The sequence below is a fragment of the Myxine glutinosa genome, chromosome 4 (genome assembly GCF_964187855.1).
Source record: "Myxine glutinosa chromosome 4, kmMyxGlut1.1, whole genome shotgun sequence".
Classification (NCBI taxonomy): Eukaryota; Metazoa; Chordata; class Myxini; order Myxiniformes; family Myxinidae; genus Myxine; species Myxine glutinosa.
The window spans coordinates 94,603,910-94,631,757 of record NC_136264.1 but is presented as its reverse complement, the minus strand read 5'-3'; the positions used below and the strand labels follow the sequence as shown (position 1 = coordinate 94,631,757).

The 27,848-nt window shown below is 37.8% G+C and overlaps 1 protein-coding gene across 1 annotated transcript in view; it reads right to left on the bottom strand.

The window, feature by feature from the left end:
- The window catches only part of LOC137425013 (ADP-ribosylation factor-like protein 8A), a 76,882-nt gene continuing 49,034 nt past the window's right edge, over window positions 1–27,848 (bottom strand). Inside the window, exon 7 of the mRNA XM_068113004.2 lies at window positions 1–1,657. Coding sequence (XP_067969105.1) covers window positions 1,608–1,657 — 50 coding nt within the window. The 3' untranslated portion in view covers window positions 1–1,607. The remainder of the gene's footprint in view (window positions 1,658–27,848) is intronic.

Sequence of the window (27,848 nt, the reverse complement as noted above, 5' to 3'; positions counted from 1 at the left end):
AAAAGTCAAGATTTCTTTAATGCATATTCTTACCGATTTTGAAGCATGGGCATGGATCATTGAACAATACGTGCTTCAAATGGATGGAATGACCAACAATCATCCTTTCATTCACACGTGTCACATGGCATATCGAGACAATCAATCAATATAGTCCTGGAGAGAGTGGGGTACAGGCTTGAGCAGTTGTCAAAAAACAATGGTTGATCATTCACAAAAGACACATCAAGACTTATAGAGGACAAATTCACCCAGCCTTGTGCAATGGTCATTGCATTTCGGATCTATCAACGACACCTGTATGCACAAAAGTGTCACAAAACATCCCTGAATTTTCACTGCATGAAAGGAAAATCAGGTTTCATTCCCATGCCGCCTTTCAGCAATTAAATTTTCAAATGAATTATGTTTTGCCTTTGCCAAATAAATGCACAAACACCCCAATAAGTCAAAACTTTTACTCTGAAAAATACAAAATAAATCGAAATCACAATGACCTTAAAGAGTATAGTTTTGCACCATTGCCAAAAGAGTTTAAGCCACTGCAAAATTGCATCCAAATAATGTTCATTGTTTTGCAGTGAATGGCACCGTAAAGACATGAAAATGAAATGCACAAGTCGATTTTAAATGAATACGATCCTGCAGGAGAAAGGTGGTACGATAGTGCAATCGGGAATAAGCATGAATACTGACTGTCATCTTTTTAAAAGTACCAACACATTGACGTGCGTATTGGAATGAGAAAGGTAATTTTCAAACCGAAGAGACAAAGCACAAAAGCGAATCATAAGTTCCTTATACTTCCCTAAGAACATCTACAAGCGAGTTATTTTTCATCATCCCAAAATTTAAAACCCCGTTTTGAAATCACCTGGGTACAACTTGAGATATTCGTCAATAGCCATTGTAAGCTCGTTTCAAAAAAGAAGCAAATACCTTTAGCGAAGCTACCCAAGCAAATTACTGCATTTATTTCAACCTCAAAAATTTCATCTCACGTCCAAATTGAAATACGAAAGCCCTAACCACAACCTCCACCAGTATATCTTCAAAAAGATTTTATTTTAAGGACACAGTCAAACATTTCTTCCCGAGTTAAGCTTTTGGCAAAGTTCTCATCATGGACAAATGATTATAGGCACTGCAGCCTTTCTTCCTTAAAATTCTCCCCTACATTTAAATAAAGCTTGAGCTTTGGCAATGAAATGTAAATTTGATCTTTAATTTGAAATAAACTATAATATTTCAGTATACCTTCGTCAGCCGAGTGACTGTTTAACGACAAGCAAACGCACACAGCAACCAAGCTGAGATCGCTTATGCTTTAAGAAGCAACAAGTCTAAACTTCTCTTATATGTGGGTGTCCTATGGAATACAACATTTGTGGCTCCTCTCGTCAGAAATGTGTAACAAATTGGATAATGTTTGGGAACAATGAAGAGAAAAATGAAAAAATTAGAAGAGACAAAGCAATAACAGTTAGAGTTGGATGGAAGGTAAGGATAGGGGGTGGGGGATTATGGAGGAGAGAAAAAAGGGAAGAGAAATGAGGAAGGTCTTTCCCACGTTTATCGAATCCATAGCCTCCACATTGCACAGCATATCAGTTCCGGCGGGATTTTGAGTGTTGTATGAGCCACTGTAGCGTAATGTCTGGGGGAGGGAGGGATTAAAAAAAACTGTAGCTTGTTGAAGTTCAAAATAAATATAAACAAAGAATACTCAATGCTCTGCACTCAGAAAAGGCCAGAAAAATATGAGAACAACAATCTGAGTAACCAAATACCCATCACAATAAGAAAACTAAAGTGGATTCATCATTGCAGAGATTATTACGGAGTAAAAGCTCTCACAATACTTAAATTTGTGAATTCATGTTACATTGTTACAGGTTCTTCCATTCAAAATGACAAGAGTTCAATCTTTGAAGATAACAAACATACTTGATCTGTAGTGATAGGCAGGCCAGCCAGTCATGCATTTTATTTAAATAAAACAGGGTAGTTCAAGATTAGCATGGACTTTATATTTCTGAAAAATTGAAGAAAGGTACTGTACTGGGTACTTTCAGTTCTTTCTAAATCTTCCAAATCCTGGTGGAAAACGGTAAAAACTGATTTAAACTGTCTCAGGAAGATGCTCTTCCTCGGTCTCTTTGCTCGTCAAGGAAGATATCATGATGCACAGAACTCTTGCCAAAAAGGAATGATCGAGATGCGTCTTTGCTGAAATGGATGGGGTTTCCAACCCCTCCCTTACTGTTCCACATCTCCTACTTACTTGCAGGCAACTCTCTGGAAAAAGTGAGCTCATTTGTAAATGTGAAGAACTATCTTTCCAACCTTGATGTATCATCAGCAACTGGTCCCCGACGGCACCACCCCTAATCACAGAGGGGCAGGGGGATTTTTTTTTTAACCGTGGGTACCACTAACACATATGCATAATTTGGTGTTCCGACAATTGTAGTCGCCCCCTCCCTCCCTCGCAGGGCAAGGGGTTGGGGTGGGGGGAGGAGAGGATTTTTTGTCTTTTTTGTGCCACCATGGGTACTACAAACACAGATGCAAGTACCAGCCTCTATTGTTTTTCCACGATTTTTTTTCCAGGCACACAAGCACACACATACATAGGTGGATGCTTTGAGACCTAGTAGATCTCCGTTCCATCTCCTGAAACCCACCACGTGTGGAGATAGCAGTCAACATGAAGAGACTTGGGACCCAATTCAGATTTTTTTTTTAATATAAACTTTCTGCCAATGACATTCACAGTCCTCTCCTTGACTGGCTGGTGGGTTTTCTTCCCACTTATATGCAATGTGTAGTTCAGGAGGGTGTTTTATCTCCTGCCCTTTTGATAAAGGCTGATATCCCTCAAGGCAGTGTCTTGAGACATATTCCCTTCAACAAACAACAACAACATGCATTTTAAAGGCCATTTTCCCGACTAGAGCGGGGGTTAGCCTTGCGGTCCCCATGACAATCTTCTCCATTTTGCCCTATTTTCTGCATCTCTCCTTGTTAACCCCCTTGACCGCATTTCTTCTTCCACCATCTTTAGCCAAGTCTTTCTCGGTCTTCCACATCCTCTACTTCCTTCTACATTCATTTCCATCACTCTTCTCAACCAGTCACTTTCATCCTTCCTCAACACATGACCAAACCATCTCAACCTGTTCCTCTTCACAGCATCAATCACAGGCTCTATTCCCATCATCTTTCGCAATTCATCATTCGTCTTCCTCTCACTCAACGATACTCCGCACATCCGTCGAACCATTCGCATTTCCACCCTTTCCAACCTTCGTTGCTGCTCTACGTTCATTACCCATGTCTCGCTCCCATAAATCATAACACTTCTCACACATGCAGCATACACCTTTCCATTCAGCTTCAACGACACTCCCCTCATCATCAGCACGCCACTCAGTTCCCGAAACTTCTTCCATGCACATCTCACTCTTGCAACCATTGCCGAGTCTGATCCACCTTCTCCATTCAGCATGTCTCCGAGGTCTGCATGCATGCATGCATGTCAGCATGTCTCCCTTCCTGGTTTGCATTTAATTAATGGCTTCTTTGGAAAATCCTGTACTGTATATCACTTTGCAGATGATTACTCTTTTGTTTTCCAGAAAATCTCTTACACCAATGACAAGCATGCTGCAGCTGCATCATGCTCTGCATTTTGGAGAAATTATGAAGCTTGTCCTGAAAAATGTCGTTCAATATTTCCAAGTACCACTTCACTTAATCTGTCTCTACAAAAACGTATGGCTAACCATCCTGTTTAATTATGCCTTTCTTCTCTGGTAAAGGTACAGTCTTTGGAGCTCCTTGAACAAATGGCCTTTCCTGTGCCAATCACATTTTGAAGCTGACCTCCAGAGCAGGATGATGCATAGGAATGCTCTCAAGAACTGTCAACTCTCTGCCACTCTTAACTCCTAACAACGTACAAAGCTTTCATCCACAGTGCTTTGGAATATGGAAGTCCTCTGTGCACTGATTCTGCTAGATATCACCTTGCGGCCCTGGAAATGGTGGAATCCAAGGCATCTAGGTGAATTTAATCGTTTAGCAGGAGGCCGAGATGCAAGCCCTGCTCCTTTCATACTGTTTACTGGTCGATTGCCTAATTTGGAGTCTTGCCTCACCTCCCCTCTCACCTATTTGTCGCTCACGAGATGACCAGATTGCACTCGTTCAGCGAGCAACACAGACCCTGTTACCCTACCCAAATCCAAGCTAACTCCTCACCTCCACTCTTTTGTCCTCTCCTCTCGAATGTGGATGTGCCTCCCTGAGTCTATTCAATCATATTCTTCACTCCACTCCTTCAAAATTGCAAGCCATCTCTATCTCCCCTATTCCTATTCCTGATATTTTATGTTCTCACTGGCTTTTCTCTCCTGTCCACTCATAATCTTCCACATTTACCACCTTTGTTTCCATGTACCTTGTCTACCTTTCCCACTTAGTTACCTTCTGTTTGTATATCCTTACTTATTAATGTGTTCATTCCTTCCTAATTTCTGCCACCTCACCCCCCCCCCCCCCCCCTCACTCCACCCCTTCATCATTGTACACCAACTCCTTCTGCTCCATGTATGTGTCAGCTCCTTCTGCTCCCTTTATCATTCAGCTCTTCCATGAGCCTCAATCCCTATAATTAATCAAATCAGTAATTAATGAATGAGTAAATAAGTAAAACAATGATGAAGGGGATCCTAATTATTGCACCCTTGCTCAAGATGAAGGGGGGCCCTTTACAATGTTCTTCTTAGAGAGTTAAACTAAATCAGCAGGCATTGAACAGTTTTTGAAAAGGTGTTTGAAGGAAGATTAAGAAAACTTGTAAACATGTTATAAAGAACCAGTTTTGTTTTATGCCAGGAAGATCAACAAAAACATCAGCAGCAACAACAACAACAACAACAACAAGCGTTTTTTATTGAGGCAATGCCAAGAGAAGTATATGGCAAAGAAAAGGAAACTATATCATGTTTTTGTCGACCGAGAGAAATTATGTGATCGAGTACCAAGAGCAGTTATTGTTAAATGGGCTCTCAGGAGGCATCGCATACCTGAACAAATGGTAAAAGTAGTCATGGGAATGTTTTTAAAAAATCCAAAAAAAAATCAAGAACTATGGCAAAAACCAACATGGGATGCACTGAAATGTCTGAAGTAAGATTACACCAAGAATCAGTTTTTCGTCTACTGTTTGTAATAGAAATGGAAGAATTGACAAGTCATGAAAAGTTGCGATCCCCATGCTGATGTACGCTGATGACTTGGTATTGAATATGCTAAAAGTAAAAAGACCAAAAGAGATGTTTCAAAAACGGAAAGTGCAATAGAGAAGAAAGGTTTGCACGTCAACATAAATAAAACCAAGGTTATGATGAGTGGCGAAGAAGGAGAAAGGACAATGACCTTGTTCAATATGCGGAAAAGGAGTAGAAGGAATTAATTTAGATGTAGGTGGTGTTAAAGACGGTGCCACAAGAGGTGCAGTGGTACCACAGACAATTTGGTAACAAAACATGGGATTTTCATATGCAAAATATGTGAGGATAAATAATTTCAAGAAAAAGATGAAAAACAATAATAAATACTCCTGAGCTCAGAATTTAATTTAGTAAAGGTCAAAAGTTTATATTACCTTGGAATAAAGTATAAAGTCGTTAGATCAACAATAAAATCAGCTTGGAATAAGTGGACACAACTATGTGGTATCATGAAACACACAAACATTCCACTAAATGTGTAAATGCAGGTATTGGAGTTCATAAAGCCAGTATCAGACCGGTATTGATGTATGGAAATGAAACGTGGGCAATGAAGAGATTGATGAATACATAGTCGAAGAAAGAATTCCATGCTCAGACATCAGGAAGATTTTTTTTTTTAAATCAGTGCTGGTACTACTAAGTACTTTAGTTTACTAAGTACTACTAAGTCCACTACTATTTGTAGCTGTGATGGGGTGCTGGCTCAGAACGTAAAGGAGGGTTTACCGTGGGAGTTGTTGTATGCAGATGATCTGGTGTTGATTGCAGAAAGTATGGATGGACTGAAGGAAAAGATGAACAAGTGGAAGGAATGTATGGAGACAAAAGGTCAGAAGGTGAATATCGGAAAAACGAAGGTGATGGCAAGTGGGAAAGCATGTGAGGTGGAAAGAACTGGGAAGTGGCCGTGTGCTGTGTGCAGGAAGGGTGTCGGAGTGAACTCCATTCAATGTACAACGTGCGCTGAGTGGGTTCATCAAAAATGTAGTGGTCTGAGAGGGTCATTAACCAGTGTGGCAGCTACATTCAAGTGTAAGGTGTGCACAGAGGGAGCTGCAGATGGAGGAAATGTTGAGTTGGATCTTGGAGACGGCATGAAGCTGGAAGGTGTGAAAACATTTTGCTACCTCGGAGACATGCTGAATGGAGAAGGTGGATCAGACTCGGCAACGGTTGCGAGAGTGAGATGTGCATGGAAGAAGTTTCGGGAACTGAGTGGCGTGCTGATGAGGAGGGGAGTGTCGTTGAAGCTGAAGGGAAAGGTGTATGCTGCATGTGAGAAGTGTTATGATTTATGGGAGCGAGACATGGGTAATGAATGTAGAGCAGCAACGAAGGCTGGAAAGGCTGGAAATGCGAATGGTTCGGTGGATGTGTGGAGTATCGTTGAGAGAGAGGAAGACAAATGATGAATTGCGAAAGATGATGGGAATAGAGCCTGTGATTGATGCTGTGAAGAGAAACAGGTTGAGATGGTTTGGTCATGTGTTGAGGAAGGATGAAAGTGACTGGTTGAGAAGAGTGATGGAAATGAATGTAGAAGGGAGTAGAGGATGGCGAAGACCGAGAAAGACTTGGCTAAAGATGGTGGAAGAACAAATGCGGGCAAGGGGGTTAAACAAGGGGAGATGCAGAAAATAGGGCAAAATGGAGAAGATTGTCATGGGGACCACAAGGCTAACCCCCGCTCTTGCAGGGAAAATGGCCTTAAAATGCATGTTGTTGTTGTTGTAATCAGTGCTGGTGAAGAAGACATGGTCGGTATGGTCATGTGCAAAGTATTGATGCGAAGATGAAGCTGTTAAAAAAATAGTAACAATGAAGCTCGTGGTAGAATTAAGAAAGCCAAGAGAACATACTAAAAAGATGTGGATTGAAAATGTCAAGAAAGATATGGAATGTTTGGGTTTGTACAAAACTAACACAATGAATAGATCCATAATGGAGCGATGCCACAATTCAACCAGCAACCTGAAAAATGGGAAAATGTCGTAAAACACTTCGTCGTCGTCCTTGTTTAAAACAAAAATAGGTGACATGTCAGGACTGCATGTGGGATTATTTAGACTTCCCCAACCCATCTCTAGAGAAATGGTGGTCACATTTGCTGTGTGAGGGCATGCATTATTGTGCACCATGAGATGAATGTGACACCATGAGACGGCATACTGCTCGTTTCACTTCATTGAAGAATAAAGCGCTTTAGCACTATGCTAAACTTGGCTAAAGATGGTGGAAGAAGAAATGCGGGCAAGGGGGTTAACAAGGGGAGATGCAGAAAATAGGGCAAAATGGAGAAGATTGTCATGGGGACCGCAAGGCTAACCCCCGCTCTCGCAGGGAAAATGGCCTTAAAATGCCTGTTGTTGTAGCACTATGCACTGATGGTTTGCCTACATTCAAGAAATTACGTGCGAGTTAAACAATTAGGTTCCCGAAAATATTATTGCCATGTGCTATCTGGATGATGGCGGAACCTTTAATTTCTTTTTTCTTTTCTTTCGCTCGGGACAAAAAACATCTGCACTCCATGATGGCTCACTTTCACTTAAGAATGAAATTATGGATCAGGTCTCATTACATTGTCGCAATCTTTTTCAAATACACCCTATGGTAGCATGCCAAGTGTTCAACTGCAATTTGATCAAGCGCGAGTTGCTTTGGTACTCACCTTGCACTGATCTTATCAAATTTCATGCAAGAATGAATGATCGATTCCACTCTTCCAACACTGACATACAATCATACCACAATTTCCCATATAGTAATTCGCCGATTCCCCAAAATTATCTGTTCAGCGTGTTTAACGATTGTTTGAGTGACAGCAGTTGGATGCATGTGATAATTCACAAGATCACAGCAACTTATAGTTGTGTTTTAACTCGCGGAACAATTTAAACACAACAATGTGAAATAAATGCACCAAATTGTGCAGCCAGTCTACTATAAATTTCAGCTCAATTTAGTTGATGTTCTCCTTAACAAGGAACCTATTGATAGACCTTCAATTCCAAAGTACATGTAACTATATGTTGGCTAATATTGTTTCACAAAAAATGCTTTGACTATGACCATGGAGATCACTTTCTGTAAGCTTCCACAAGGTAGAAACAAGAAAGAGCAATCAGAGATTGCAGACCCTTGCCAGGACGTGTTTGTGTGGTATATGTTGTATGGTATTTATTAGCTGCTGTGTTTGTGTGGTTTATTGATGACGTAGATTTATGTTCAGTCCAATATGGCTGCCGAACCACGTGACCGATGTAGTCATAAATTTAATTCCTCCATACAATTTTTGTGTAGATCATGCTCAATAATTTTCAAATTGATTGGATGAAGCGTTCTACTTGTCTAATTATGACATCATAATGAATGCACCGATGACATCATCATGAATGTTTGTTGTTCCCCGTGTGGAGTACTTGACAATGAGCCATGTTTTCATTTTTTCCATGGAGCGGTTTCGTAAATATAGAGGTACAAAGTTTTTCGATTTTTCCAAGATGGTACCCATACCACGTGACCTATGCCGTCGTAATTATTTTAAAATTCTACAGGAGGAGGTGCTGGTGCTCCTATGGTAAAAATTTCTTGGCAATCTGACCAACGGTTGTAGAGAAAAGCATACTCACGTTCTGTGAAAAGCTAACAAACAAAGGGACCCAAATGCAATACCCTCTCGACTGGCGAGTGTACACATCATTGCACAACGTAGAAAATATCATCGCACAAAATATCAGCTTTTTTTTTTTTACATGTTCTACAATAAAACAAGACCGAAAGTCTAACAGCAGCGTAGCTGGGCTTGTTGTACACCGCTCCTTTCCTATGCCATCTCCAGGCATTGAAAAACGTCATTGCCGGGCACCGAAGGGGGCTCGGCAATGACGCACGCTGAAGGGGAGAACTCAGTTTTCACTCTGGTTGTTTGTATGTTTGTTTTCTTGTTGTACACCGCACCTTTCCTATGCCATCTCCAGGCATTGCAAATCGTCATTGCTGGGCACCGAAGGGGGCTCGGCAGTGACGCACGCTGAAAGGGAGTACTCAGTTTTCACTCTGGTTGTTTGTTTGTTTGTTTGTTTGTTTTCTTGCTTTCTTGTTTGTTTGTTTGTTTGTCCGGGCGATATCTCAGCCATCCTTTGAGCGAGGAAGCTGAAATTTTGGCACAATAGTGAGCAAGTCCTTTGTCAAAAACACTATTTTTTGTTTTTTGATTAATCAATAAATTGAGGAGTTATTTAATTATTAGCGATTAATTAAGTACTTATTTAATTAATCAAATTTCCTTTCTCTTCTGACCATTAACTCAGGCACCTTTTGAGTTAGGAAGCTGATATTTGGACATGCCAATGACCAGGTGATTTGGCTGCAAAGGCTATTTTTGATTTATTAATTAATCAATTAATCGATTAATTATTTAATTATTCGATTAATGACTAAAATCTTCTTCTTTTTTTTAAGTTACAGATTCTGATGAAATGGTGGTGGTTTATGTGTTCTCTGACTGAATTGATTAATAATTTAATTTTTTAATGATTATTATTTATTTATTTTCATTATTAATCATTTATTTATTTTCTTTCTCATTTGGCCAATATCTCAGGCACCTTTTGAGCTCGGAAGCTAATATTTGGACATGAGTGACCAAGTGATGTGGCTATCAAGAATATTTTTGATTTATTGATTAATCAATGAATCAATTAATCGATTAATTATTTAATTATTCGATTAAGTACTAAAAAAAAATATTTATTTTTTTCAGTTACAGATTCTGATTAAATGGTGGTGGTTTATGTGTTCTGTGACCGAATTGATTAATAATTAAATTTTTTTATGATTATTATTTATTTATTTTCATTATTAATCATTTATTTCTTTTCTTTCTTATTTGGCCAATATCTCAGGCACCTTTTGAGCTGGGAAGCTAATATTTGGACATGGCAGTGACCAAGTGATGTGGCTATCAAGGATATTTTTGATTTATTGATTAATCATTTAATCGATTAATTATTTATTGATTAATTGATTAATTTATTGATTAATCAATTAATTATTTAATTTTTTATTATTGACTTATTTAATTACATTTCTAAAAGATACATCTTCAGATGAAGCACTTGTGGTTTAGTTATGCTATTAGCCAATTGATTAAGAAAATATTTTGTGATAATCTTTTATTGATTTTAATTATACAATTAATCAATCAATTAGCGTACACCTCTCCCTCCCAATGCAGCCTCTATGAGGTGCAATGCGGTATTGCCGGGCACCGGGGGCGCCCCGGCAATGCCGCACTGAAGGATATTTAATTATTTGGCATGGGGGCGGTGTACTTTGAATGTATCTGTACTTGTTTGTTTTTGTACACCGCTCCTTTCCTATGCCATCTCCAGGCATTGCAAATCGTCATTGCTGGGCACCGAAGGGGGCTCGGCAGTGACGCGCGCTGAAAGAGAGTACTCAGTTTTCACTCTGGTTGTTTGTTTGTTTGTTTTCTTGTTTTCTTGTTTGTTTTTCCAGGCGATATCTCAGCCATCCTTTGAGCGAGGAAGCTGAAATTTCGGCACAATAAATAGTGAGCAAGTCCTTTGTCAAAAACGGTATTTTTTGTTTTTTGATTAATCAATAAATTGAGGAGTTATTTAATTATTAGCGATTAATAAAGTACTTATTTAATTAATCAAATTTCCTTTCTCTTCTGACCATTAACTCAGGCACCTTTTGAGTTAGGAAGCTGTTATTTGGACATGCCAATGACCAGGTGACTTGGCTGCAAAGGCTATTTTTGATTTATTAATTAATCAATTAATCGATAAATTATTTAATTATTCGATTAATGCCAAAAAATTTTTTTTTTTTAAAGTTACAGATTCTGATGAAATAGTGGTAGTTTATGTGTTCTCTGACCAAATTGATTAATAATTTAATTTTTTTATGATTATGATTTATTTATTTTCATTATTAATCATTTATTTATTTTCTTTCTCATTTGGCCAATATCTCAGGCACCTTTTGAGCTGGGAAGCTAATATTTGGACATGAGTGACCAAGTGATGTGGCTATCAAGGATATTTTTGATTTATTGATTAATCATTTCATCTATTAATTATTTATTGATTAATCGTTTAATTATTTATTGAGTAAACAATTAATTATTAAATTTTTTATAAATGACTTATTTAATTAAATTTCTAAAAGATACATCTTCGGATGAAGCACTAGTGGTTTAGTTATGCGATTAGCCAATTGATTATGAAAATATTTTGTGATAATCTTTTTTTGATTTTAATTATACAATTAATCAATCAATTAGTGTACACCTCTCCCTCCCAATGCAGCCTCAATGAGCTGCACTGCGGTATTGCCGGGCGCCGGAGGCACCCCGGCAATGCCGCGCTGCAGCATATTTAATTATTTGGCATGGGGCGGTGTACTTTGAATGTATGTGTACTTGTTTGTTTTCTTGCTTTCTTTCTTTCTTGTTTGTTTGTTTGTTTGTCCGGGCGATATCTCAGCCATCCTTTGAGCTAGGAAGCTGAAATTGCGGCACAATAGTGAGCAGGTCCTTTGTCAAAAACGGTATTTTTTGTTTTTTGATTAATCAATTAATTGATGAGTTATTTAATTATTAGCGATTAATTAAGTACTTATTTAATTAATTAAATTTCATTTCTCTTCTGACCATTAACTCAGGCACCTTTTGAGTTAGGAAGCTGATATTTGGACATGCCAATGACCAGGTGATTTGGCTGCAAAGGCTATTTTTGATTTCTTAATTAATCAATTAATCAATTAATCGATTAATTATTTAATTATTTGATTAATGACAAATTTTTTTTTTTTTTTTAAAGTCACAGATTCTGATGAAATAGTGGTGGTTTATGTGTTCTCTGACCGAATTGATTAATAATTTAATTTTTTTATGATTATTATTTATTTATTTTCATTATTAATCATTTATTTGTCTTCTTTCTCATTTGGCCAATATCTCAGGCACCTTTTGAGCTCAGAAGCTAATATTTGAACATGAGTGACCAAGTGATGTGGCTATCAAGGATATTTTTGATTTATTGAGTAATCAATTAATCAATGTATCGATTAATTATTTAATTATTCGATTAATTACTAAAAAAAAAAAAAAAAAATCAGTTACAGATTCTGATGAAATGGTGGTGGTTTTTGTGTTCTGTGATCGAATTGATTCATAATTTAATTTTTTAATGATTATTATTTATTTATTTTCATTATTAATTATTTATTTATTTTCTTTCTTATTTGGCCAATATCTCAGGCACCTTTTGAGCTGGGAAGCTAATATTTGGACATGACAGTGACCAAGTGATGTGGCTATCAAGGATATTTTTGATTTATTGATTAATCATTTAATCGATTAATTATTTATTGATTAATCAATCAATTATTTAATTTTTTATTAATGACTTATTTCATTACATTTCTAAAAGATACATCTTCGGATGAAGCACGAGTGGTTTAGTTATGCTATTAGCCAATTGATTATGAAAATATTTTGTGATAATCTTTTATTGATTTTAATTATACAATTAATCAATCAATTAGTGTGCACCTCTCCCTCCCAATGCAGCCTCAATGAGCTGGACTGCGGTATTGCCGGGCGCCGGAGGCACCCCGGCAATGCCGCGCTGTAGGATATTTAATTATTTCGCATGTGGGCGGTGTACTTTGAATGTATCTTTACTTGTCATTTATTTATTTTCTTTCTCATTTGGCCAATATCTCAGGCACCTTTTTAGCTGGGAAGCTAATATTTGACAGGACAGTGAACAAGTGATGTGGCTATCAAGGATATTTTTGATTTATTGATTAATCGTTTAATCGATTAATTATTTAATTATTCGATGAATGACCTAATTAATTAATTTTTTAAGTAACAGATTCGGATGAAATGGTGGTGGTTTATCAAGGATATTTTTGATTTATTAATAAATCATTTAATAGATTAATTATTTATTCATTAATCGATTAATTATTTATTGATTAATCAATTAATTTTTTTATTTTTTATTAATGACCTATTTAATTAAATTTCTAAAAGATACATCTTCGGATGAAGCACTAGTGGTTTAGTTATGCTATTAGCCAATTGATTAAGAAAATATTTTGTGATAATCTTTTATTGATTTTAATTATACAATTAATCATTCAATTAGTGTACACCTCTCCCTCCCAATGCAGCCTCCATGAGCTGCACTGCGGCATTGCCGCGCTGTAGAATATTTAATTATTTGGCATGGGGGCGGTGTACTCTGAATGTATCTTTACTTGTTGTACACCGCTCCTTTCCTATGCCATCTCCAGGCATTGCAAATCGTCATTGCTGGGCACCGAAGGGGGCTCGGTTGGCAGTGACGCACGCTGAAAGAGAGTACTCAGTTTTCACTCTGGTTGTTGTACACCGCTCCTTTCCTATGCCATCTCCAGGCATTGCAAATCGTCATTGCTGGGCACCGAAGGGGGTTCGGCAGTGACGCACGCTGAAAGAGAGTACTCAGTTTTCACTCTGGTTGTTTGTTTTCTTGCTTTCTTGTTTGTTTGTTTGTCTGGGCGATATCTCAGCCATCCTTTGAGCTAGGAAGCTGAAATTTCGGCACAATAGTGAGCAAGTCCTTTGTCAAAAACGGTATTTTTTGTTTCTTGATTAATCAATTAGTTGATGAGTTATTTAATTATTAGCGATTAATTAAGTACTTATTTAATTAATTAAATTTCATTTCTCTTCTGACCATTAACTCAGGCACCTTTTGAGTTAGGAAGCTGATATTTGGACATACCAATGACCAGGTGATTTGGCTGCAAAGGCTATTTTTGATTTATTAATTAATCAATTAATCAATTAATCGATTAATTATTTAATTATTTGATTGACAAATTTTTTTATTTTTTTTTAAAGTCACAGATTCTGATGAAATGGTGGTGGTTTATGTGTTCTCTGACCGAATTGATTAATAATTTAAATTTTTTTATGATTATTATTTATTTATTTTCATTATTAATCATTTATTTGTCTTCTTTCTCATTTGGCCAATATCTCAGGCACCTTTTGAGCTCAGAAGCTAATATTTGGACATGAGTGACCAAGTGATGTGGCTATCAAGGATATTTTTGATTTTTGATTAATCATTTAATCGATTAATTATTTATTGATTAATCGATTAATTATTTATTTATTAATCAATTAATTTTTTTTTTTTTAATGACTTATTTAATTAAATTTCTAAAAGATACATCTTCGGATGAAGCACTCGTGGTTTAGTTATGCTATAAGCCAATTGATTATGAAAATATTTTGTGATAATCTTTTATTGATTTTAATGATACAATTAATCAATCAATTAGCGTACACCTCTCCCTTCCAATGCAGCCTCAATGAGCCGCGCTGTAGGATATTTAATTATTTGGCATGGGGGCGGTGTACTTTGAATGTATCTGTACTTGTTGTACACCGCTCCTTTCCTATGCCATCTCCAGGCATTGCAAATCGTCATTGCCGGGCACCGAAGGGGGCTCGGCAGTGACGCACGCTGAAAGAGAGTACTCAGTTTTCACTCTGTTTGTTTGTTTGTTTTCTTGGTTTCTTGGTTGCTTTCTTGTTTTCTTGCTTTCTTGTTTGTTTGTCCGGATGATATCTCAGCCATCCTTTGAGCCAGGAAGCTGAAATTTCGGCACAGTAGTGAGCAAGTCCTTTCTCAAAAACGGTATTTTTTGTTTTTTGAATAATCAATAAATTGAGGAGTTATTTAATTATTAGCGATTAATTAAGTACTTATTTAATTAATCAAATTTCCTTTCACTTCTGACCATAATAACTCAGGCACCTTTTGAGTTAGGAAGCTGTTATTTGGACATGCCAATGACCAGGTGATTTGGCTGCAAAGGCTATTTTTGATTTATTAATTAATCAATTAATCGAATAATTATTTAATTATTCGATTAATGCGGAAAAAAAAAAAAATTTTAAGTTACAGATTCTGATGAAATAGTGGTAGATTATGTGTTCTCTGACCAAATTGATTAATAATTTAATTTTTTTATGATTATTATTTATTTATTTTCATTATTAATCATTTATTTATTTTCTTTCTCATTTGGCCAATATCTCAGGCACCTTTTGAGCTGGGAAGCTAATATTTGGACATGAGTGACCAAGTGATGTGGCTATCAAGGATATTTTTGATTTATTGATTAATCATTTCATCTATTAAGTATTTATTGATTAATCGATTAATTATTTATTGAGTAATCAATTAATTATTTAATTTTTTATAAATGACTTATTTAATTAAATTTCTAAAAGATACATCTTCGGATGAAGCACTACTGGTTTAGTTATGCGATTAGCCAATTGATTATGAAAATATTTTGTGATAATCTTTTATTGATTTTAATTATACAATTAATCAATCAATTAGTGTACACCTCTCCCTCCCAATGCAGCCTCAATGAGCTGCACTGCGGTATTGCCGGGCGCCGGAGGCGCCCCGGCAATGCCGCGCTGCAGCATATTTAATTATTTGGCATGGGGCGGTGTACTTTGAATGTATTTGTACTTGTTTTCTTGCTTTCTTGTTGTACACCGCTCCTTTCCTATGCCATCTCCAGGCATTGCAAATCGTCATTGCCGGGCACCAAAGGGGGCTCGGCAGTGACGCACGCTGAAAGAGAGTACTCAGTTTTCACTCTGGTTTCTTGTTTGTTTGTTTTCTTGTTTCCTTGGTTGTCCGGACGATATCTCAGCCATCCTTTGAGCTAGGAAGCTGAAATTTCGGCACAATAGTGAGCAAGTCCTTTGTCAAAAACGGTATTTTTTGTTTTTTGATTAATCAATAAATTGAGGAGTTATTTAATTATTAGCGATTAATTAAGTACTTATTTAATTAATCAAATTTCCTTTCCCTTCTGACCATTAACTCAGGCACCTTTTGAGTTAGGAAGCTGACATTTGGACATGCCAATGACCAGGTGATTTGGCTGCAAAAGGTATTTTTGATTTATTAATTAATCAATTAATCGATTAATTATTTAATTATTCGATTAATGACAAAAAAAAATTTTTTTTTTAAGTTACAGATTCTGATGAAATAGTGATAGTTTATGTGTTCTCTGACCAAATTGATTAATAATTTAATTTTTTTATGATTATTATTTATTTATTTTCATTATTAATCATTTATTTATTTTCTTTCTCATTTGGCCAATATCTCAGGCACCTTTTGAGCTGGGAAGCTAATATTTGGACATGAGTGACCAAGTGATGTGGCTACCAAGGATATTTTTGATTTATTGATTAATCATTTCACCTATTAATTATTTATTGATTAATCGATTAATTATTTGAGTACTCAATTTGAGTACTCAATTAATTATTTAATTTTTTATAAATGACTTATCTATCTATAATTCCAGTAATCTCTGTCTGTCTGTCTGTACGTTTGTTTGTTTGTCTGTGACCGCTGTTTCTCGACAACTACCGGTCCGATATACTTGAAACTTGCCAGGTATATTGCTGGGGACCCGAGGATGTGCCTTTTCAAGGTTTCATATTAATCGGACAATTACTTACCGAGCTATGTCCAAAAAACGATTCAACCAATCAGAGAGCAGCGAACGATCGCGTGTGCCGAACGTGGAGGACACACTCTGCCTCGGATGGCACATTTGAGAGCGTATTCATTTATTTCACGTTTGCAAACTATGTTGGCGTTAAACTATGTTTTAAAACTAATAAAACCGAATTTGCGATTCATTCGCTTTCCTGCGCGTTTGTGCACGCGATGGCGATTTCTTTACCAAACTCCGGAAGCCGTTCGCTTTGGACCAAACCATTGCATGTAAATAGAGGGGGGGGATTGTCACCGTACTCGCAAGCCGTTCGCTTTGGACCAAACCATTTCATGTAAATAGAGGGGGGGGGATATAATTTTAGATATAGATATAGTACGGGCAATGCCCTAGTTTAATTAAATTTCTAAAAGATACATCTTCGGATGAAGCACTAGTGCTTTAGGTATGCTATTAGCCAATTGATTATGAAAATATTTTGTGATAATCTTTTATTGATTTTAATTATACAATTAATCAATCAATTAGTGTACACCTCTCCCTCCCAATGCAGCCTCAATGAGCTGCACTGCGGTATTGCCGGGTGCCGGAGGCACCCCGGCAATGCCGCGCTGCAGCATATTTAATTATTTGGCATTGGGCGGTGTACTTTGAATGTATGTGTACTTGTTTGTTTGTTTGTTTGTCCGGACGATATCTCAGCCGTCCTTTGAGCTAGGAAGCTGAAATTGCGGCACAATAGTGAGCAAGTCCTTTGTCAAAAACGGTATTTTTTGTTTTTTGATTAATCAATACATTGAGGAGTTATTTAATTATTAGCGATTAATTAAGTACTTATTTAATTAATCAAATTTCCTTTCTCTTCTGACCATTAACTCAGGCACCTTTTGAGTTAGGAAGCTCATATTTGGACATACCAATGACCAGGTGATTTGGCTGCAAAGGCTATTTTTGATTTATTAATTAATCAATTAATCGATTAATTCTTTAATTATTCGATTAATGACTAAAAAAAATAAAAAGAATTCAGTTACAGATTCTGATGAAATGGTGGTGGTTTGTGTTCTGTGACCGAATTGATTAATAATTTAATTTGTTAATGATTATTATTTATTTATTTTCATCATTAATCATTTATTTATTTTCTTTCTCATTTGGCCAATATCTCAGGCACCTTTTGAGCTGGGAAGCTAATATTTGGACATGACAGTGACCAAGTGATGTGGCTATCAAGGATATTTTTGATTCATTGATTAATCATTTAATCTATTAATCATTTATTGATTAATCGATTAATTATTTATTGAGTAATCAATTGATTATTAAATTTTTTATAAATGACTTATTTAATTAAATTTCTAAAAGATACATCTTCGGATGAAGCACTAGTGGTTTTGTTATGCTATTAGCCAATTGATTATGAAAATATTTTGTGATAATCTTTTATTGCTTTTAATTATACAATTTATCAATCAATTAGTGTACACCTCTCCCTCCCAACGCAGCCTCAATGAGCTGCACTGCGGTATTGCCGGGCGCCCGAGGCGCCCCGGCAATGCCGCGCTGTAGGATATTTAATTATTTGGCATGGGGGCGGTGTACTTTGAATGTATCTGTACTTGTTGTACACCGCACCTTTCCTATGCCATCTCCAGGCATTGCAAATCGTCATTTCCGGGCACCGAAGGGGGCTCGGCAGTGACGCACGCTGAAAGGGAGTACTCAGTTTTCACTCTGGTTGTTTGTTTGTTTTCTTGCTTTCTTGTTTTCTTTCTTGTTTGTTTGTTTGTCCGGGCGATATCTCAGCCATCCTTTGAGCTGGGAAGCTGAAATTTTGGCACAGTAGTGTGCTAGTCCTTTGTCAAAAACGCTATTTTTTGTTTTTTGTTTAATCAATTAATTAAGGAGTTATTTAATTATTAGCGATTAATTAAGTACTTATTTAATTAATCAAATTTCCTTTCTCTTCTGACCATTAACTCAGGCACCTTTTGAGTTAGGAAGCTGATATTTGGACATGCCAATGAAAGGGGGATTTGGATGCAAAGGCTATTTTTGATTTATTAATTAATCAATTAATCAATTAATCGAGTAATTATTTAATTATTTGATTAATGACAATTTTTTTGTTGTTTGTTTTTTAGTCAGATTCTGATGAAATGGTGGTGGTTTATGTGTTCTCTGACCGAATTGATTAATAATTTGATTTTTTAATGATTATTATTTATTTATTTTCATTATTAATCATTTATTTGTCTTCTTTCTCATTTGGCCAATATCTCAGGCACCTTTTGAGCTCAGAAGCTAATATTTGAACATGAGTGACCAAGTGATGTGGCTATCAAGGATATTTTTGATTTATTGATTAATCAATTAATCAATGTATCGATTAATTATTTAATTATTCGATTAATTACTAAAAAAAAAAAAAAAAAATCAGTTACAGATTCTGATGAAATGGTGGTGGTTTATGTGTTCTGTGACCGAATTGATGAATAATTTACTTTTTTAATGATTATTATTTATTTATTTTCATTATTAATTATTTATTTATTTTCTTTCTTATTTGGCCAATATCTCAGGCACCTTTTGAGCTGGGAAGCTAATATTTGGACATGACAGTGACCAAGTAATGTGGCTATCAAGGATATTTTTGATTTATTGATTAATCATTTAATCGATTAATTATTTATTGATTAATCAATCAATTATTTCATTTTTTATAAATGACTTATTTAATTAAATTTCTAAAAGATACATCTTCGGATGAAGCACTAGTGGTTTAGTTATGCTATTAGCCAATTGATTATGAAAATATTTTGTGATAATCTTTTATTGATTTTAATTATACAATTAATCAATCAATTAGTGTACACCTCTCCCTCCCAATGCAGCCTCAATGAGCTGCACTGCGGTATTGCCGGGCACCAGAGGCGCTCCGGCATTGCCGCGCTGTAGAATATTTAATTATTTGGCATGGGGGCGGTGTACTTTGAATGTATCTGTACTTGTTTGATATTTTAGTTGAAGAGGATAGTGACCTCGGAGGGGATACCATTAACAAATAATGTGAGTATTTTTTTTTTTTATACTGTAAGTCTCCAAGCTGTCGGTCACCAAGGAAATGAAGAGATTGCATTGAGACACTGGTTTATTCTACATGTTTCGAGTCAAAAATGAACCAACCATACACCGCTTCAATCCAGTAACTTTACAGTCACGACAAAAGGATTGCAGTGTTACGATCATATTTACGATATTATTATTATTATTATTATTATTATTATTATTGGTGTTATTATTATAATTCCGAAAATGATACCACTGTATTAAGAAACGTGGGGTACTTTGTCCGAAGCAGCATGAAGGTGAGGCATGAAGGCATGAAGCCCAAGGCCTATACGTAGTGTCGTTGGAAGACCCGTAATGCCTATGCTTTCAATATTTGATGATCATTTTAACAATCGGTTTGTTTGTCTTTTACACTGAATGAAAAACGTAAGGGTAGAGCATGGCGATTGGGATCGATGACAGGTTCTACGATATGTTCGGCCAGAAAGGCATAGGAATCAAAATGGCATAGTGTGGAGTCAGCCTTTGTATGCCGTAATGACATCACAGACGTAATCACATCACCCTGTCATGTGACCAGATCCTCAGCTGTGATTGATGTACTTTTGAGGGAACAGACGTACGTACAGTCGTACATACATACATGCATCCATACATACATACATACATACATACATACATACATACACTGTTCTAGACAGCTTTGCCCTATGCCATAAAACCATAAAACCATAAACCGGCGTATATGCCATATACGCCATAAAAAAAATCCATGTCAACTGTGAGCAATTATCATATATTCGTGGCAAATGGAAGAACTTTTCAAAACGCCACTGTCATGCATTGAGAAGAATGAACATAGCCAAAAGCAGACCAAGCAGATGAAGCTTGGAAAACTGCACAAACTCCACAGAAAAAGAAAACAGAAAACATTACAGCTGGGATAAGCACCAGTAACTCAAGGTTCTCTTCACTCATGTCACAGTGGCAATGTGATGTCAAGGTGGATGCTGACATTTCAATTCACAGATCCAACTTTCTTTGTTTTACATAGCTCAAAGTTTGTGGGACTAATTCGGCATTGGATAAATCTGGGTTGGTAATAGCAAAGCCTCTGTGGTGAAAAATAAATCAGCTTTATCAGCAGGAGGCCCACAATTTCAGCCAAGAACACCCCAGTTGCCTTGTTAAAAAACCCATTAGAATTAGCTCTCGTCATGACAGTCAATGCCAATATTTACTCAATTCAAGACAGGTGCCAACATGAGACAAGGAAAAAGTATGTAAAGACATCACCCACATCCAAATTTTAAAAAATGTTAAAAATCAGAAATATGATTGATACTCTTTTTTTCTGGATTAGTTTGAGCTGCTGTCAATTTTGTTCTCTGTTGGTGTTGATTGTTCTTCGCATTGTGTGCCAACTCCTGCATATTTTTTTCATACTCATACTACAGTATTTATTTTCGATGCAGTGTATCAGGCTCAGATAGTTTTGGTTATACCCATTTCTTTGTTTTTCCAACCGTTTCCCATATCAGGTCGACATCTCATCTGTCCCGTTAATCACCACCCTCACTTTAATTCCTTTCTTATACACTCTGTTTTTAAATAAAAAAATAAAAATAAAAAACAACAAATTAAGTAATGCACATGTGTCGCCAAGATGCCTCCGCGGAGTCCCTGCGTGTGACAATAGGTGATGCCCTCGTTCACTGTCCTAAAAGTAAACAAGTTTGAGTTGAATCCCTTCAGCTGTTTTCAAGTTGTTTTTTTTGTTTTTTTTCAACCAGACAGGACAGGTTTCACATCGATCAGTGAAGCTGTTTCGGAGAAGGGATTTTTTAAATGGCTGCCAAGCCACGTGACGTATGACATTTAAAAAATGTACACTCTGCATATGTATGGGTAGGGGATCACGTTTATGAAGTTTCGTGTTGAACGAATAAGGCTTGTTTTACTATCCAAGATGGCTGCCAAACCACGTGACGTACAAAGTCATAATTTTCAAACTATGTGCAACAATGGTATTAGATGACATTTGTAAAATTTCACATCGATAGGGTGAGCGGTTTCAGAGATATAATTATTTAATATTTTTTTTCAATCCAATATGGCTGCGACACCATGTGACCAACGAAGTTTTCGTGATTAACTTTCAATCGCCTTGCCGAATCAATGACATGTAAAGTTTGGAGTCAATCGATTCGGTGGTTTGGGAGAAGATGCTTTTTTAAAAGGTTTTGTTAAATCCAATATGGCTGCCAAACCATGTGACCTATGATGTCATAAATTTTAAATTTCAATACAAATGGGTCATAGATCATGAATTTCAGATTTTTAGCTCACCTGGAACGAAGTTCAGGGGAGCTTATGCGATGGCGCGTTGTCCGTCCGTCATTCCGTCAGTCCGTAAACACTTGAAACTTCTTATCCAAAACCGCTGATGGGATTGAGACCAAATTTGGCACAAATGATATTTGTTGTGTTGTGACTACAGTTTTTTCACGGCATTAAAAAAAAAAGGGGGTCTAGATTTGAGGTCTAGCCCGTAAAGACGGACAAAGGGGTTAACCAGGGTCAAAAAGGATCCAAGTTTGACCCCCGAAAATATGAATTTGCTTTTTCCTCTAAAACTACACACACTATTTCAATGAAACTTGACCACAACCTTCATCACCCGTGATATACCAAAGTTTGTTCAAGGCACCAAGAAAATCGAAGTCTAAGGGGATGTTTATGGGGGATCAAAGTGGGTCCAGGTTTGATTCCTCCCTCCATTCCCCCCAAAAAATAGGTATCTGCTTTTTCCTCTAAAACTGCACACACAATTTTGATGAAACTTGACCACAACCTTCAACACCTGCTGTACCAAAGTTTGTTAACTGCATTTAAAAGAAATCTGCCCCTTTGGGGGTCTACGGGGAGGGGTTGCCCCCCAAAATAGGTATTTGCTTTCTTCTCAGAAACTACACACGCAATTTCGATGAAACTTCACCACAACCTTAATCACCCATGATGTACCAATGTTTGTTCAAGGCATTAGAAAAATTGGGGTCTTAGAAGGTATATGGGGTTGAGGGAGGAGGGTTGCCCCCAAAGTAGGTATGTTTTTCTTTGTTTAAAGTCTTATGATTATGTTAGTATAATTCTACATGCTGCCCTACCTTCCAGCAACCATTAAAATTGGTTTAAAATACCCTTAGTCAGTGCAGTATACTGTTTATTCTACCAGGTGAGCACCAGGGGTATTGCTCCTATGTTTAGGATAAAGCATTCGATTAAAACATTTATGGCTGGTATACCCACTTCACCGATGATGTCATCATGATCATGCTTTTGTCCCCATTGGGAGTATTTCACAATATGCCAAGTTTTCCATTCAGTGGTTTCCGAGAAATATATTACTAATTATTTGCGTTTAATCCAATATGGCTGCCATACCATGTGACCGATGACATCACAATCATCATAAAACATTCTGCATGGGTGTTGCTCCTTCCCTGAAAGTTTCGTCTCAATTGGACATGTGGTTGCTGAGAAAAACGAGGTTTAGCCCGTACAGACGGACAACCCGAAAACATAATGCCTCCAGCTATCTTTGGGGGCGGGGGCACAAAATATAGGGGCAATACCCCTGGCGCTCACCTGGTAGAATAAACAGTATACTGCACTGACTAAGGGTATTTTAAACCAATTTCAATGGTTGTTAAAAGACAGGGCATCATGGAGAATCATACTAACATAATCATAAGACTTTAAACAAACAAATAAAAAAAATACCTACAGTCACGTGAAAAAGTAAGTACACCCCATGTAAAGTTTTGACTTTTTCAACATATTTCAACATACAGCTATTTGATCTTCATTTCAACAATATTGATAGATAAAGGTGATATAATATAACAAATATCATGAAACATTTACATTTTGTAGTCCATTGTATAATTTAAACAAGCATTCTGAGTATTGCGCTGCAATACATGTCCCTACTGGCAGTCTGTCGTCCGGATAACTGTTGGGGAAATTACCAAAGTTCAAAGTGCTATAACTTTGTCAGAAATGATCGAAACGTCGTGAAGTTCGAACTTGATCTGTATCTTATCATGAGGAAACCATGTACCAAGTTTGAAATCATTAGCATGAAGAGTTTAGAAAAAAAGTCCGGAAAACTGTTCTTTGCGTGACGGACGGACAGACGGAGAGACTGAGAGACGGAGGGACGGAGTGCAAACCTATAGTCCCCTCCGGTGTACACTGGTAGGGGACTAATAAACATAAATGCAAATTTCGCATGTGGAAAAAGTAAGTACACCCCTACATTTATCACTACTTCAAATACCTAAAATTAGATTCAGGTGCACCAGCTCAGGTGCAAATGATTAGAACATCGTTAGAGAGGATCTTGGAGGAACCTGTCTTATTAGTCCCCTACCGGTGTACACCGGAGGGGACTATAGGTTTGCACTCCGTCCCTCCGTCTGTCAGTCTCTCCGTCTGTCAGTCCGTCACGCAAAGAACAGTTTTCCGGACTTTTTTTCTAATCTCTTTATGTTAATGATTGCAAACTTGGTACATGGTTTCCTCATGATAAGTTACAGATCAAGTTTGAACTTCTTGACGTTTCGATCATTTTTTAACAAAGTTATGGCCTTTGAACTTTGGTAATTTCCCCAACAGTTTTCCGGACGACAGACTGCCGGTAGGGGACATGTATTGCAGCGCAATACTCAGAATGATTGTTTAAACCTCAGACATTTAGTTTGGTTTGCTCTTTGTTGTTGAAGTGTGCGGCATCACCATGCCTAGATCAAAAGAGCTCTCTGAGGCCTTCAGAAAGAAGGTTATAGATGCCTACGAGACTGGGAAGGGATTTAAAAAGATCTCCAAACAATTTGAAATCAATCATTCGACTGTCCGGAAGATCATCTACAAGTGGAGAAGATTCCAAACAACTGCCAACTTGTTCAGGCCAGGCCGCCCCAGCAAGTTCAGCCCGAGAGCAGACCGCAAGATGCTGAAAGAAATCTCTCAGAACCCCAGAATGTCATCACGGGACCTACAGGTAGCTCTTGCCACTGTTGATGTCAAAGTGCACGAGTCTACCATTAGAAAGAGGCTGCACAAATTTGATCTACATGGGAGGTGCGCCAGGAGGAAACCTTTGCTGTCCAGAAAGAACATCAGGGCAAGACTAAAGTTTGCCAATGAACACAGAGGCAAAGACCAGCACTTCTGGAACAATGTGTTCTGGACAGATGAGTCAAAGGTAGAGCTATTTGGCCACAGTACCAGAAGACATGTTTGGCGAAAACCAAAGACAGCATTTGACCACAAGAACCTGATACAAACTGTAAAGCATGGTGGTGGAAATATTACGGTTTGGAGCAGCTTTGCTGCATCAGGGCCTGGGCAGCTCACCATCATAGAATCCACTATGAATTCTTCATTGTACCAGAGGGTGCTTGAGGATAATGTGAGGCCATCTGTCGGAAAGTTGAAGCTCAACCGTAGGTGGACCTTGCAACATGACAATTTTTATTTATTTATTTATTTTTCTAGACTGAATCGAGGCTCGTGAGAGCTGACAACCGCGAGGGAAAGACAGCACAGGGGGACCACGAGGGAAAGACAGTACAGGGGGACCACGAGGGAAAGACAGTACAGGGGGACCACGAGGGAAAGACAAAGACAGCACATGGGGACCGCGAGGGAAAGACAGTACAGGGGGACCACGAGGGAAAGACAAAGACAGCACATGGGGACCACGAGGGAAAGACAGCACATGGGGACCACGAGGGAAAGACAAAGACAGCACATGGGGACCGCGAGGGAAAGACAGCACAGGGGGACCGCAAGGGAAAGACAGCACAGGGGGACCGCAAGGGAAAGACAGTACAGGGGGACCACGAGGGAAAGACAAAGACAGCACAGGGGGACCGCGAGGGAAAGACAGCACATGGGGACCGCGACGGAAAGACAGCACATTGGGACCGTGAGGGAAAGACAGCACATGGGGACCACGAGGGAAAGACAGTACATGGGGGCCTGCACATAAAGAACCAATGCACATAAATTAGCAAACCAATGCGCATAAATTAGCAAAGCAATGCACATAAATTAGCAAACCAATGCACATAAATTAGCAAACCAATGCACATAAATTAGCAAACCAATGCACATACATTAGCACAACAATGTGCATGACTTCACATTTTAATAACATAACAATGTATACATACATTACATCATATTTTGCATGCGTCAAACAAAACAATGTGCGCACAAATGAGCATTTAGCATTGTGTGCATGAACACAGGTGACTATATCTACTAGTCAGGTAGTCAGGTTTGGAGGTGTGGTTTGCTGTCCAAAAGCAGAGGATTCCCCGCCCGGCAGCACCTGAGATGTTGCTCTGTGGTCTCCAGTCGCATGGGTTTGTCTGCGTACTTAATAAAGTTACAAACTTATTTAAGAGCCACACATCCATTGGTGTACAAACTGAACAGTAGAGGTGACAATACACAGCCTTGTGGAGCACCAGTATTCAACATTGATAACTTTGATAAGCTACCATTCACCCTCACCTGTTGAGGACGGTCTAGTAAAAAAACTTTCCACCCAGAGTATGATATGGGGGTTCAGGTACAGGTCACTCAACACTTTCAGAAGGGTAAATGGCTGCATCGTGTTAACCACCTGCACCCTAAACATACCAGTAAATCCACCAAGGAATGGCTGAAAAGAAAGAAATGGAGGGTTCTGGAATGGCCAAGTCAAAGCCTGGATATAAATCCCATCGAGATGTTGTGGGGGGATTTGAAACAAGCTGTGCATGCAAGAAACCCCTCAAACATCGCACAGCTGAAATAATTCTGCATGGAGGAGTGGGCAAAAATTTCTCCCAGTCGATGTCAGAGACTGGCAGACAGTTATAAGAAACGCCTACTTGAGGTTGTTTCTGCCAAAGGGGGCAATACCACCTATTAGAGCCAAGGGTGTACTTACTTTTTCCACATGTGAAATTTGCAGTTATGTTTATTTAAATTATACAATGGACTACAAAATGTAAATGTTTCATGATATTTGTTATATTATATCACCTTTATCTATCAATATTGTTGAAATGAAGATCAAATAGCTGTATGTTGAAATATGTTGAAAAAGTCAAAACTTTACATGGGGTGTACTTACTTTTTCACGTGACTGTATTTTAGGGGGCAATCCCCACTCCCACACCCCCATATACCTCCCAAAACCCCAAGTTTCATCGAAATAGCATGTGTAGTTTCTGAGAAGAAAGCAACTACCTATTTTGGGGGAGCAACCCTCCTCCACCCCCCCCCCCCCCCCCCGTAGACCCCCAAAGGGCAGTTTTTTTTTACTGCCGTGAACAAACTTTGGTACATCACGGGCGGTGAGGGTTGTGGTCAAGTTTCATCAAAATTGTGTGTATAGTTTCAGAGAAGAAAACAAATACCTATTTTGGGGGGTCAAACCTGGACCCACTTTGACGCCCCATATACCTCCATAGACTTTGATTTTCTTAGTGCCGTGAACAAACTTCGGTACAACATGAGTGATGAAGGTTGTGGTAAAGTTTCATCGAAATAGTGTGTGTAGTTTCAGAGGAAAAAGCAAATTCCTATTTTGGGGGGTCAAACCTGGATCCACGTCGATCCCTATAAACCCCCTTAAACCCTGACCTTTTTAATGCGGTGAACAAACTTTAGTCACAACACAACAAATATAATTTGTGCCAAATTTGGTCGCAATCCTATCAGCGGTTTCGGAGAAGAAGTTTCAAGTGTTTGTGAACTGACGGACGGACGATGCACCATCACATAAGCTCCCCGGATCTTCGTTCTATG